The 14,269-nt window shown below is 43.5% G+C and overlaps 1 protein-coding gene across 4 annotated transcripts in view; it reads right to left on the bottom strand.

Annotated features, from left to right (window-relative positions):
- The window catches only part of CMIP (c-Maf inducing protein), a 347,152-nt gene that overhangs the window by 118,439 nt on the left and 214,444 nt on the right, over nucleotides 1-14,269 (bottom strand). For 2 of the 4 annotated variants that reach the window (XM_069216304.1, XM_069216303.1), the window contains exon 4: nucleotides 8,159-8,281. The exons of the other annotated variants lie outside the window; for them this stretch is intronic. In XM_069216304.1, coding sequence (XP_069072405.1) covers nucleotides 8,159-8,281 — 123 coding nt within the window. The remainder of the gene's footprint in view (nucleotides 1-8,158; nucleotides 8,282-14,269) is intronic. 4 annotated transcript variants of the gene reach the window in all.

Here is a 14,269-nt window from a genome sequence, read left to right as displayed (position 1 = left end):
AAGATGCGTGCACGGGGAATAACGTAGGTGTCATTTGCATTAATTTTTTAGTTACCAATCGCATATAGTGGACGCCACTTTGATGAGTAAATAGAAAAAAATAATGATTTTTAGCATGAAAACGCAAATTTAAAGAATAAAAGTGGCTTTGAGGGCATTGTAGCAGATTAACAGAGGAGCAGATAGGGAAAATCACAAGCTGGCTAGAAGCACACAGGTGAAAGAGAGAAACATACAGCCGGAGGGGGCAGAGAAGCCCACAAGAGACAGCTGGAAAACACGTGCCCTCTCACAGACTGCTTAAGAAAGAGGAAAAAAATATATAGTTCCCTAAAAGTGAGTAGCCGAGGGACACAAGTAAAGAAGTTGTGCTTCATGGGAGAAACAAACACAAAGTGGACAAGGCAAATAATTGAATAAGAAGAAAGCAAATGAAAGTGATAGTTAAACCATTCAATGGCAATATCTTGGGAAGCTGACAATACTCTGTTGCAACCAGACAGCTTGGGCTGTATTGTGGACTTTACCGAAAAAAGACAAAGATGTCTCAAGTTTTAGAGGAAGCTCCAAAGTTAATCTAGGCCAACAGATAATACCTTATATAATACTGTCTAAACGTGGGTCAGTATAGAATTGGCTACAGGTAGGCTCATGGGTAATAGGTGCAGAAAACTCGTCGCCCTTCTGCTATGCCCATACATTTTTGTCTTTCAGTATTCCCCTCCTATGAACCTAATCCCGGGCTTGAAAATGATGTTTTGTGTTGCAGGCAGTGGGCACTGGAACTCATTTTTGGGGATCATATTTGGATTTACATCATCCAACTTTGACCTAAAGCAAAGGAGAAAAGGAAGAAGGAAAGTGAGAGAAAAAAATAGGAAAAGAGTTACAAATGGAGCCAGAAAGGATGAAACGGAACCTACAAGATTGGAATAAGGAAACAGGAAGTGATTGGTGGAGGAAGAAAGAGGAATGAACTGGAATCTAGACTAGTCAGCCTTAGTATTTATTCAGTATCGGGCAACTTGTCATTCTGCGACGAGTGACATCTGCTAAGAAAAACCTCAGCCCCTGTACTAATTTTTTTCTTTTCTTTTTTTGCTATACAAATTAATTTGGTGACCACATATTTTAAAACCCCAAATCGGAGCATTTCACAAAATTAGAAGTAGGACTACAGTTTCAAATCGACCTAGTTGCGCAGAATGGCCTAAAAACAATGCTCACCAACATAGAAAACACAGATACTGAGGCACCAAGAGAAATAAGTTAAATACAACTTTTATTGTAAGAGCTAATTAAATTGGCTTCTGAAAATGCTGGCACCTAATCCTGAACTAGAACACGTGAAAATGTGGTTAGTTGCCGCTCTCTAAAAACTGTACAGTAAGGTGAGGCTGAAGCTTCTTGCCAGGACACAAATGCTTCCTTTCAAAGTGTGCCGGAGTAGAGTGACACTGTGGTGCTCTTGTGCCTACATCACAATACAACAAGAGGATGTATATTAAAAATAACACCCAAACTCATAATTTAAAAACTTCATGCTCGCCTCTTAGGGCTAAGTAACGCATCTCAATTTAGTACTAAGATTTTAAATATGAATTATGATTTGTTTCTAAAAAAGTGAGTTTAATGAAGTTAAGATTAGTAATATTTTCTACTCTTAGTAAGTGTTTACATTAACTCAATAACTCATACTTTCAGGCTCCGCCCACTCAACACTTTTTTAAATCACCAAGAAGTGCAGGAAGATACCATGTCAAATGCCTAAAGGACTGAGGGATGAGAGGACTAGAAGACAGACTTTCCCCTCGCTTGTCCTTACTTTCACAACCCCCGCCAGTATTCCAGGAAGGAAGTCTGCACCCTCATCATCTCCATCTACCTCTGTGAATCCTGACCCCTTCTGGAGATCCTCTTCCCTTTGGACCTACTCTTTGCCTGCACTGTTGTCACCCTCTCTCCGCGCTCCTGTACTGGGTTCCCCTTCACCTCTTTTAAATACCCCTTTGACATCTGAGCAGGTCCAGCTCATCTGGTCTGTCCTGCAGTGCCACGTCCACCCTCTATAGAGCTTCCAATAAAATAAAAAATAATACACTAAATCGGTCCTATCTGGAATCATGCAAAACTGTTCTCCTAGGACATTATTTCAGATGGACACATCTAGCTTTTTGACAGAGGAAAGGTTGTTCTTAATTCCTTATTAGATCATTGGAATGTTGGGAGCTCCATTGGAGACAATGGAGTGCTCTGGGCTTTTTCTGACTGGTAAAAGCTGGGCGTCAACATTCCAATGTTCTTTGTTCACAGCAACATCTGTGAACAAAGGCCTCACGGAGCCCAAGGGGATTTTGATCCCCTCGGGCTCTCGGAGGACTTTTTTTATTTTATTAGAACATTCTGCCCTGTAGTGGCAGAATGTTCTTATAGCCCTTCGTAGCTGGGCTGAACCGGCAGTTGAAGTACCACTCGCTCGCCTCAGGCCTTTAATGGCCGGTATAGCTTGCTACGGCGGGTTCTAAGGCTAAAATGGGGCAGGGCGAATGAAGGATTTTTCTTGCTCAGGAGAAAAAGGCAGGCACATTCACATGCGAAGCCTCCACAGGAGTGTGGGCAGGGGTAAGGGGTCTACAATCAATTCCCTCGGACTCAACTGTCAGATCTTTAAAAATAGTGAATACCTTAGGAAAAAACTGAGAGAAAGTGAGCCTGGAACGGCTATGTAAAGTCATATAGAAATCATGAAATGTGTAGCATTAGAGTACCTTTGCCGTCACACACACTCAACAAATGTCTTAATGCCCACAATCAAGTGGCTGGTGGTGCAGGAAAGTAATAGTTCATGGATTCAAGCTGCCCGCCATCCATGGGTAGCACTTGCCTTATAATGCCAGACTTTGCACCAACACATTGACTCATTCGAGGTCTGAAGTCCCTTAAAACAAGCGGTGACCAAGAATACTGATGACAACAGTGGAAAGTCCATGCCGGGACCAGCTTTTCAATAGAACTAAGGGGCTGGGTAATTTCCATCTAGAACGCTTCCCAAACCTGGAGAGCAAGGGACCTCTTTCGCTACAGATGTGAGCCACTTAAAGTGCCTAGAAACTCGTTATTTGTTTGCGTTGGCCTAAATTTGCTGGGCAATCAAAAGCTGAGAAGGGGATACACAATTCCTTCAAGTCAATGGAGAAAGAATCCTTTCCAGATCAGAGTGTACACGAAGCGAGTAACGCCAATTATAAGAGGCAAGAAACCTTGCCAATCAGCATTAAATGTATTCTGCAGCCTTTCCATGCATCTATAGACAGAAGCAATGGGAGACTTCCATAGGCACTGCCTGCATCCGCCAGCCAAGAAGTCACTATAGTGTCCTGAGAGTTGAGCCCAAAGCCTTGAATAAAATCCAAGCAACAAAGCTTGAGAAAACACTTGAAGTTTTTTTCATAATCACACAGCCCAAGTGCAGTGAAGAATCCTTTAGCAGTTCCATCTTCCTTTTTGGTGGTTGGCGGGGACCCAGAACCACTGGCTGAAGACCTGGACTTGCAGAACTCACTGAAGAAGAAAGTGATTCTTAAGCTGCGTCTCAAGTTACTGTCATTAACAGTGTGGCCCTACTCGGGATACTGATGAACCCATGAACCTCAGGCTGTGTCAGGACCCCGAGTCGCTTAGGGAATCTCATTAAGAATGCAAAATTTTGAAGACTATATATTCACGAGTTTTTCCCCTTTACACTTTTTTAACGATTCACAATACCATTCATGGATCCTTAGCCCAATAAGACTAATGTTCATGCTTTATATTTTCACACACTTTTGATAAAATATATGTGATCATTTTTAATGGATGTTTCTTATTTTCACATGCACACTCTTATTTTTATCACATTTTTATGATTTTAGATCAAGATTTGTCTAAAATGTATATTTTTTTTATTTCTAAAGAACTGCATTGTGCTTTTAAATTCTGGTATCCCATAGCATTCCTGGTGGGTTATAACATGAACCTGTGTGGGGCACCACCTTCATATGCTAGAACCAGCCACCACATGCCCACGTACAGTCGCAAATGCTGACTTCTAGTCTCAAATGGCCAAATAAAGCCTCAATATCACTGATACTGAGACAAATGTCTAGCCACAGTCTCAAACACTTTGGTCTCCTGAAAGCTCATAGAAGATGGATGGCCGAAGCTGGAGGTTGTTCCTTCTTGTATCTTGATGTTAAGTACTGGAAAATTCAGTTTTTGCTTTGAGGTCAATTCAAGTCTTCTAGCTAACTATATAGTATTTTAGAGTATGCCTTGTTTTACAGAGTTAGCACCCAAGGACATTGCACTCTGGAATTTGCAGAAACTCAGACTCGTAAGTGCAGGAAGAGCCTCAAAGCCGTGGCCAACTTCATATGACCAAGGAAAGCTTTAAATGTCAAAATACAGCCATGTATTTTCGTTCTGACTCCCAGGTATAGTTCAGTTTGTCAGAAGTAGCCCCATAGCATATGTGTAGCTTTATATGTGCAGTTTCATCCTCATATGCACAAGTATAGTCAAACTGCCCCAAGATAATGCCAGTAAGCACTATACAGATGGCAATAAAATAACATCCCTCGATAGATTACCAGAGGTTCAGCAGAGCCTCATATGTGCAAGTGCAACCCTGTATGCGGTTTGTAAATCACATGCACAGGTATAGCCCCAGACTCTCAGGTGTAGCCCGATTGTTTACTGCAGCCTTGTATATGCATGTAATGCCCCATATACTCAGCTAAAGTGTGTGTAGTAAGTGCAGCATCATATGTACTGATGGAGCTCCCTATGCTCTGCCATGGACATAAAACTAATCCTATCATTATGTGCCTGGTGTAGCCCCATAGGTTGTGTTCTGTCTCATATGTTCAGATACATAGCTCTGTGTGCTCACATATAGTTACCATATGTTGAGGCCGGACCAATACGCTCAGGTATAGCCATATATGTACACCTCATACGAACAGATAAAGCCTTGTAGATGCAGGATTCACTCCAGGCACTTCAGCCCATATGCTCTGTTACACTTCCTTATTCTCAGGTAAAGCCCCTGTTCAGTGGATCCCCCTTTGCTTACCTCACATGCCCTCATGTGCCACCCACTTAATCCTATCCCACCCAGATCACCTCCTACCTTTGAAGAGCCATGCGCGGATCAGAGCTGCTCAGCGGCAGAGCCTGTGGCAGCAGTTAGTCATTATGCCATTTAAGTTCCTCTCTACACCACCACCTGCACTTTCTCATACTGTTAGATTGTAAGAAGCACCAGAGAGGTTGGTGGGATGTGTGAATGGAGTCTCCACTATGCCATAGCAGGAGTAGCCCTGAACTCAAGGAATTGTTTCCTTTGGCACAGATGCATCATGGAGTCGGAGAATGCCGATAGGACCTGCTTGCCACGTGTGCCTTCCTGTTTGAAGAAGCCTACTTTGTAGGCTTTTCCCAATTCGGTCACGTTCTGATGACGTGGGAGAGGAAATAAATGTCTCTACCCTTTTGGTCCTCCTCTAGATCATTTTCAGCAAAAAGGAGATTCCTAGGGTGCAAGGGAATGGACAATGAGTGAGAACTAAAAAAATTAAACAGGACTCTTAGTAAGCCCGGTTTACTCTAAGGTCTTACCCCCGAGTTCCCTGAACGAGGAGTAGCACAGATAGCACAAGGCGTAACATAAACGAACCAGGATTAGCAGAAGCCATCCCTGGCGGTCCCCAATTATCATCTGTGGCAAGATAGAGGCTCCCTCAACAGAAAATAACTTCAATGATGAATTCATGAACCCCATCCGTCCACGATGCCCAGCCACCCTTCTCTTTGTCTTCAGTCTCTCAAAGAACTTAAACATGAAAAACAAGAAACATACTTCCGCCACACCATAAAGCAACATCCTTTTAAATCACTTTAGTGCATTTCAGGAATACCAAATGAACACTTGAGCTCCAACTAAAACATGCATGAATAAGCCAGACCCCTTGGTGCTCCAGAATCTAACAAAAAATGACTTTCTGTAGACAAGAAGAAAAACAGAACCCAGGGTAACGGACTACTGAAGTCCCCCCACACAACATGCAGAAAACTCATCACATCTGTCAAAGCCAGGAACTGTAACAAAACTATCAGTGATGTTTCCAACAGAAGCAGAACGCTTTTAAAGACATTCAAGCATTGCATCAACCCCCGCCTGACCCTCCAAACCTACACTCCACGGACAAGTTCAATGGCCACAAACTTCTTTTGTAAAAAGTTCAGAAGATACAACAGCACAACACTGAGTCTCCTTTTATTTTGACACTCCTCTCATCCTTGTTGAATCCCACAGTAGTCATCCTTCAAACCACTAACTTTCGCAGACCTTGCCAACATTCGTAATTTGCATCATCTTCATGGGAAGTGAATTTGATAATTATCCTTGCCCATCATTCAAAGTGTAAGTGAAGACATTTTCTCAGCCCTACAGAGCACAGTGAACACCTCTTTCAAACAAGACATTTTCCTATAAGCTTTCAAGATAGGAGAGATCCTCCCATTCCAGAAGAAACCTACCCCCGATGACCTTGCCAAGTACCGGCCCATCACTCCCACACCCTTTTCGGCATAGCCAATGAAAAAACAGTCTATGGACAATTTGAAAATCATATCATAGACAACCATTTCCTGCATGACCACCAACATGGTTTCAGGTCATGTTGCAGCAGTAGGCATGTATCTAGATGACAAATTACAGGCAATGCGCACTGGACCACAAATAAAGGTGACCCCCTGCCTTCTGATATTGCTAGACCAGTTAGCTGCCTTCAATACAATTGATCATCCCATGCTCATTTACACCCATAAAATCTTGAAAGAAATTCACTGGCAACTTCAGTCACTGCTTCTCCTCATACCTATCTAACCAAAATCATTTAACTCACAGGGCCACATCCAGGTCCCAGAAGATCTCAATCATCTGCTGATTTTCTGAGGATTTCATCTTGTCGCCTGTCATCTTCAGCCTCTACATGGAACCCCTTAGGACTCTACTCACCAGTAACACAAATTGCAATAATCTAATCTGCCGAGGACACACAACTCTACTCGAAAGTCTACCTCTCTTCAGATATTCAATGCCTCAAACACTGCAGGTACCTCATTCAGGCCTGGATGCCGAGCACAGCTCCTGAATCTACACACCATGAAAGAATTCCTTATGACCGGCATCCCTGACTGACTGACAAGCTTACCACCTGTGGTGGCAGTCAGCACATCAGTAGCTGAAGACGTGCACATGTGGAAACAAAAAATGTGCCACAAACAAAAGCATGGCAACAGGACATCTTCATTCGGATACCCAGGATGTGGAACAACATCCCTACATTATAAGGACCACCCCTAATCATGCTCCGATTTAGCAGACAGCTGAAGACACACCTCTTTAAAGGGCACTGCATTACAACAACCTGGCAGTTCACCTGCACTTTCAGAACATTGCTTCCACTCCAATCACTGCATGCTTGCTTTTGACCCTGAAGAGGGCTCTGCTGCCTTTTGTCAAAGTTTGCACAGTACAAATACCACTTACATGCAAACATACATAGAGGCTTCAAGCGTCACTTAAGGTTAGAATGCTTGATCCCTCTGGGCTCTTAGCGGTAGTGCTGTGAGATGGCTCAGTGGTGTGGACTGCAGCAAGTATCCTCCGATATTGTATCCCATAGCTTTCCAGTCCCATTCCTGCAAATAAGAGCATCCTCCAAAGTTGAAATACACTTGAAATTGTTTCCTACTCACACCCAGTCCCTAAAGTTTACGTTTATTGCGACAACTTACAGCACTTGGCTTTATCCGCTAGTTATGAGCATCACATACGCCAGATTATGGTGTCTCAAAACAGGTTATGTTATTTTATGATGGACTCTTGACGTAGCGTCACAAACCGGAAGTCCCAGGCATGCTCATAGTCACGTGATATGCCACCAGGGCAACGTTAACGTGTGCAGTGGGGTTAGGTAGATGCCATCAAACAGGGTGACAAGCCAGCAGCAGGAAACCAAGCGTAATGACATCACTGGCATGGTCGTGTTAGTAATTGTTTTGTGCTCTATGTGTTAAACTTTTTAGTGCCCTTTTTAATGTCCTTAATCACCTCATCATGTTCCATCTCCACTGGCTCCCAGTTTGTAGGGGGTACCTCCTGACTCACGCCAGCGGTCTGGAGAGGGGTGTGGCATTTGTCATCACAGCGCCGAGAAGCCTCGTTGCATACGCGCTACAGAAATGGAATAAACAATAATGATTATTGGTTCGAGCTTTGTCTAACATCTTGTATTTTACGCTGCCTATTGCAGGTGTGCGTAAGGCTACAATAATGTGGATGCACTTAATGTGAAAAACTATTTTGTTGCCGTTTAGTGACTAGTGGTGCAAAAATACATGTGACCCACTATTGTGAGGGGTTAAGTTTTATAACAAAAGCCCCAAGTTTCCCCATAAAACGAGACAACTGTGTTCATGGATTGTTAAACAACGACAAGACATTGCACACGTCTTACAAATGACATTGCACACGTCTTACAAATGACATCACAAACAGTTTTCACAAGAGACAAACATTGTTTAATCCAGTTCAGAATTGCCATGCCTGTTGAAAGGGATGCTTTTTGCAAAGATGTGGAAAACCTGTCACTCCGGGGTAAGTTTCTGGCTAAAAGTTTGGATCCATTCGCATCTGCACTTTTCATTTCTTGTGTAAAACTTCAACTAAGACGTGAGTGGCACAAACTCTAAACATACAAAATGGTGGGATTTATCAGAAGAGCAACCAGAGCTTAGGGCAACACATTCTTAGTTTTCTTGAGCAATATTCACGAGGGGGTTTTAAGGCTGACCTCCCTCCATTTCTTGGAAGTTCTTGTTTGTATATGACATCTCTTAAAAGCTGTGTTCGCCACTGCAAGATTTATTTTTATGCCATAGATTTTGACAATGAACAATGTATTAAAATGACTGGAAAACATTTTTTAGGATTTCAAATATTTGTAGAGTTTGCACTGGAGGTTGAATTTCTGCTGTGTAATTTGGATAACTTCTGGTGCCCTTCCCTATGTACTTGGAGACCCCGGGTGGCATTCTTAGGCTTTCATAGTGATGCAGTGCCTACGGAAATACAGTGAGGACAAGCAAGAAAAATGAAATAGATGGAAATGAGAGAAGTGTCGTTGTCATGGCGACCTGTCCCAGTGAAATCAAGAAGGTGGAAGCCATGCTGCAAGGTGCAGGTCAGCAACACCCATCTGAACACAGGAAGGAGTCTAGCAAGGGTTGTAAGAGCCACTTCTAGTGGACCACAGGCGGAGAGGTCATGCACACAAAGAAGATCACGTGATACAGTACCAGAAAGGATGCAAGTAAGCAGGAAAACTACAAAGGAGGGCTTAGAGAGGAGAGTATATGAAGAGAGCTTGGAGCTGTCACAATAAGAAGGAGAAATGAAGAAGGGAAGTTGAAATTTAGAAATCAGATGAGACCAATCAGAAAGAAGATCAACTAATGTCACAGCACAAAGAGAGACAGGGCATGAGCTGAATGACAGCGGAAAGTCCTGAATGGTAAGAGACTGCAGAATACACATCTAGATAGGGCCAAAGGAAAGGACAGTGCCCAGAAAGGAAAAGTGTGTGTGTTATAAGACCCCGGAAGAAGTAAGAAAGTGAAGCAATTAGGAAGGAAAAGTATGAAAATGGTGGGCAGGAACCACAAAGTAATTATGGGCTGGACAAAGTAAAATTCAGAGACGTTTCAACGGAAATGCAAGTGCCACCAATGAACATGAACAAATCCCAAGGTAGAAGGTGCCGCTGGGTACTACCACTGGAAGAGGAGGTGGCCTGTACATGGTGGAGGATCAGAGAATGAACCCTGTTGAAACAAACATGTGCACATTCAGGTGCAGACACAGCTGTTTCTACACAAACCCAGAGAAGCACGCCGGTGTGGGAAGCATGTGGGACTGCCTACAGAATTGGATGTCACTGCAGGGTCTAGGCAGTAGATGTATTGGAGGGCCAAGACCTGATGAAGGGCAGTGTGAGGAAATAAACCAAGTTACGAAAGTCCTTGTGTACAAATAGTTAGATATATTCAGCTGAATCTTGTTTGGTTAAGAATGTTGAGGTCTTGTTCACATACCAAGTAAAATAGTTCAACAAAGGACCATGTGTTACTTTTTTGTTCATTCCAGTAAACCCACGTTATGAACTCATTCTAGATCACTCTTTTACACGGAAGTGCTACAGCCTTGAATATTATCAAAAATAGCTTCTGGCTTTTCCTCAGAACATTCAATGGACAGCGGTATTTATTATCATAACTCTCCACCTTTTGAGTCTGCAAGAAAGGCGAGGGCGCATAGTTTGGAAGGTCATTCCACTGATTTCATTTGTTTTGAAAGGTGAAACTGAACTTCAGAGCTGCTGATCACACTGACCTCAACGTGATGCATTTTATTTTTATGTAAGGTGAAGATAAGTCCATGAAGTGAGACATCGAACTAATGAGGGAGTGATGAGAGATACATTATTATTGATGATGGAAGGACAAATGGAGTGGATGTATGTCAACAAAATCAGTGCAGCCATGTGTACTTCTGGCTTCCCCTATGGTCTTCCAGCAGAACCCTGTATGGAGCGTAAAGAAGCTCCTGTTACTAATACTGGTCTGCAGACTCAATAACAGATTGTTAAAATGTCCTCCTGCAAGACAAAAACCACCAGCCACCACTCAACATGATGGCATCAGTCCTCTGGCGCACTGAAGATGGTAATGTTGAGGGTTACAACAACCACACATGGCTAACTGGTTCTCCGGGGACAGCTCACAGAAACAAGACCAACTTCCCCCCTTGTAACCAACTCCAGGAACCATCAAACGTCTTCAACCATACACTACCAAGGTCAGTCCTCGGAGGGACTCCGGGACTGACAACCTTCACTGCAAAGCATGCTGCCACTCTAACCAAGCGTGCACCAGAGCCTGCCACAGTCCCCTCAGCTTTTTAAGCACTCCTTCTTATTCTTGTTATTAAAAAACCTCTGTCTTCCTTACGCATACTCTGACACAGAAGAGAACCAATGCAGAGACCAAAAGCCCCTGAGGTGATAAAAAAAAAAAAGAATAAAAAAAAATTTAAACAAAAAGGGTTCGACGGTTGTGTCCTTGTAACAGAGAATTATTCCCACTCAGTCAGACATGTCGTTCGTTGTATCGCAATGGCCACAATTAGTGTCCAGTGAAACCACATGGTAACTCAGAAAGAGGTTTGTATATCTCTTTAAATAGCATAGTTTGTCCTGTATGGCAGTGTTTTCTAAAACCTTTTGAAATCCGGGGACTCTGTTTGACTCAGTTATGGAACCCTGGGACTCCGGCCTAAGCAATTTCTAGGATTTAAACCTCAAAACAATACACAAAATTACAAGAACAAGTATACGACAAACAAATACACAAATTGTGAAATATTTTCTTTAATTCACGAACAAAACAATACACAAACATTGAAATGTTAACGGAAGGTTGGAGCTTTTCAAAAGGTTATTTTATTTCTAAATATGCTACACTTTAGCCTATAAGGGTTGTCTTTGTCCCTCCTAATGCATCCACTGTTTTTGTTGTGTATATTACTGCTTCAGTTGAGTCCACCAATCGTCCACACTAGTGATGCTGTATGTGTGCTGCTCCCACGGCTTAAGGTAAGCACACCACCATAATTTTAGTCTCCAGATTCCTTCACATTTCCAGAGTATTAAAATGTTCAACTTTTAGTTGTGCTCTTTCATATTATCAGTCTAGTCTTTAATTTTTTTTAATAGTCACGAACTTCATGAGTAGGTGTAATGACAAATTAAGAACCCCTGCTTCATGGGCATATCCAGTGCTTAATGTGTAAATTAAGAGATGCCGGTGCTCAAAGCCCTTCTCTTAAACACGAGGCTGCTGTAATTAAATCTGCCAGCACTGAATACTGAGGCAGCGTAATTCTGAAGCCATCTGGGGCCTTTTCGATCCATTTACGGCCACCCCTGCCCCTTCAGCTCATCCTGCAACTTTCTACTTTCTCCCTTTATGACGCTTTTTAGTTTTTCCTTCTTCCGTCTTTCACATATGTGTCTTTTGCTCACAGCAAATGCTTGAGGCATAAGAATAAGCCCCGGCCCTCACAAATAAGTGCAGGTGCTCAGCACCGGAAACAACAAGCACAAATTAAGCACTGGGCATAGCTTACCCAGCACCACGCAGCACTCCATGCTGCTGCCACAAGCACCCCTAGGTCCAGATCTGCAGCTCTCCTGCTGTTCCTGTTCTCGAACTCGGCCCCAGCACTATGTGCACACCTCAGTCCATCTCAGCTGCCTGCACTCCATGCAGTTCTATACCCAGGACTCACACACACTGATCGTCAAGTGCACTTCACTCCATCTTTGAAGCACCCCTTGCTCTTCCACTTGTAGCGCCTCATACCAAGCTGTATAGGGGTGCTTCAGTCCAGCTTTGCAGCACACGCTTGGGCACGTACACAGCTCCACAGGCGTCCCTCTGTCCAGCTCTGCAGCACCCCCTTGTCTTCCAGCACTAGAACTTCCAGGGAAGAAACCATGACCTGCAACAGTAGATGGCGCCAACCCTCACCGGCCACCATCTCCCCTTCCTCACCTGCTGTGACTCGTGTGAGGAGGTGGCCAAGAGCTTCATCTTCTCTGCCCCACGAAGGACTGACTGACCTCCTTGATACCTCAGATCACCATAGAGCAAACACCCCCACCCTCACAGACGGCTCTGCCAGTGCACCTCAGTCTTAACATGCAGCCCATCCAGCTATTCCAATACTGGTACTCACAAGGACATCTACCAGTGCATCTCACTGTGACCTGCCACCAACCCCCAACCATCCCAACTGTGCTGTAGCACACATGAGGCTGATTAATGCCTCACAGAGTACCTTTGCAGCAACACTTTTGTTCATTGCTAGCACCAACACATAACTCTACTAGTGTGCCTCAGTCTGACGGTCTCACTGCATATCAGTTTTTCTCTGCAGCACCCACTATCATCCCAGTGCTGGAGCTCACAGCGCATAATCAGCTCTACCACAGCATCTCGCTACCAAACTGCAAAAGGCAGGCTATTCCTGCAATAGAAATCTCACACAACTCTTCCAAAACATCCAGCACCTCCTAGTACCTCAATACTCAGACCAACACATAGCTCTGCCAAAGCACCTCATCATGTCCAGCAGAGCGCCCACCGTACCTGCTATTCAGTGGTAAAACACATACAGTGCTTTGCCAGTCAACATCAATCCGGAACTTCAGAACCAACTGCTATTCTGCCGTTGAGACCACACAAGCTCGGTCATTACACCTCAGACTGGTCTTGCAGTACCTGTTACTATCATAGTATTGACAGAGGTATTATTGAGGCCCACGCACCCCTGCGGTGCAAGGGGGGGATCCAGACATTCAGAGGCCCGCAACGCTTCAGGGTGGCCCTATTTATCTCAAGGCCAATGAACATCTGTCAGATACAGACAGTGCTGCTGGAATTATGCAATTGTGCGACTGCCGCTTTTACGCATAGCTACGGATTTGCCAGATAATCTATCATCTGTTTCATAAACTGCAGATTTTAACAAAAAATGTGTTTCTAGCTCAAACGGATCAAAAGGTACTGAAAACGTGGCCAATTCCCTTCCCGAGCGTTAACTGGTCATCTTTCAGTTGCTTATTTCTGTAGTTGGTTGTTACACTAGTTCTAATGAGGTGAAATATTTGGTCAGACAGTATAACTATGTGTAAAAATGACAACATATCGAAGTAATACTATAAAAAAAATGTGCAACATTATGCTACATAATTTGCCTTTTCTTGCCACATAATTTGGTGCTTTCCTGACACATAAATCCTGTGGGCCAGGATATGGCAGACTCGGGGCTTTACCACATTTAGAGAGGCCCATAATTTTGAATTACGCACGCGCACCACACACAGGCCAGTAAACTCCAGATCTGAAGTACCCCATATAATTACATAGGTAGCATTTGCTTATGAACACAGACAAAAGATACTCCTTGGGACATACATTTTATATGTAACCAGGATGTGGTAAGGCATTTTCCACTGTAGCAGTTTTAAGGGATTCTCACACAAACACCTAAGAACAGAAAGCCATCCGCAAACATGGATGGAGTATTCCTGCATGAGAT

This window comes from Pleurodeles waltl, chromosome 12, assembly GCF_031143425.1.
Source record: "Pleurodeles waltl isolate 20211129_DDA chromosome 12, aPleWal1.hap1.20221129, whole genome shotgun sequence".
Lineage (NCBI taxonomy): Eukaryota > Metazoa > Chordata > Amphibia > Caudata > Salamandridae > Pleurodeles > Pleurodeles waltl.
Note: the sequence above shows the minus strand (reverse complement) of the source record. Positions and strands in the feature narration are given on the sequence as shown.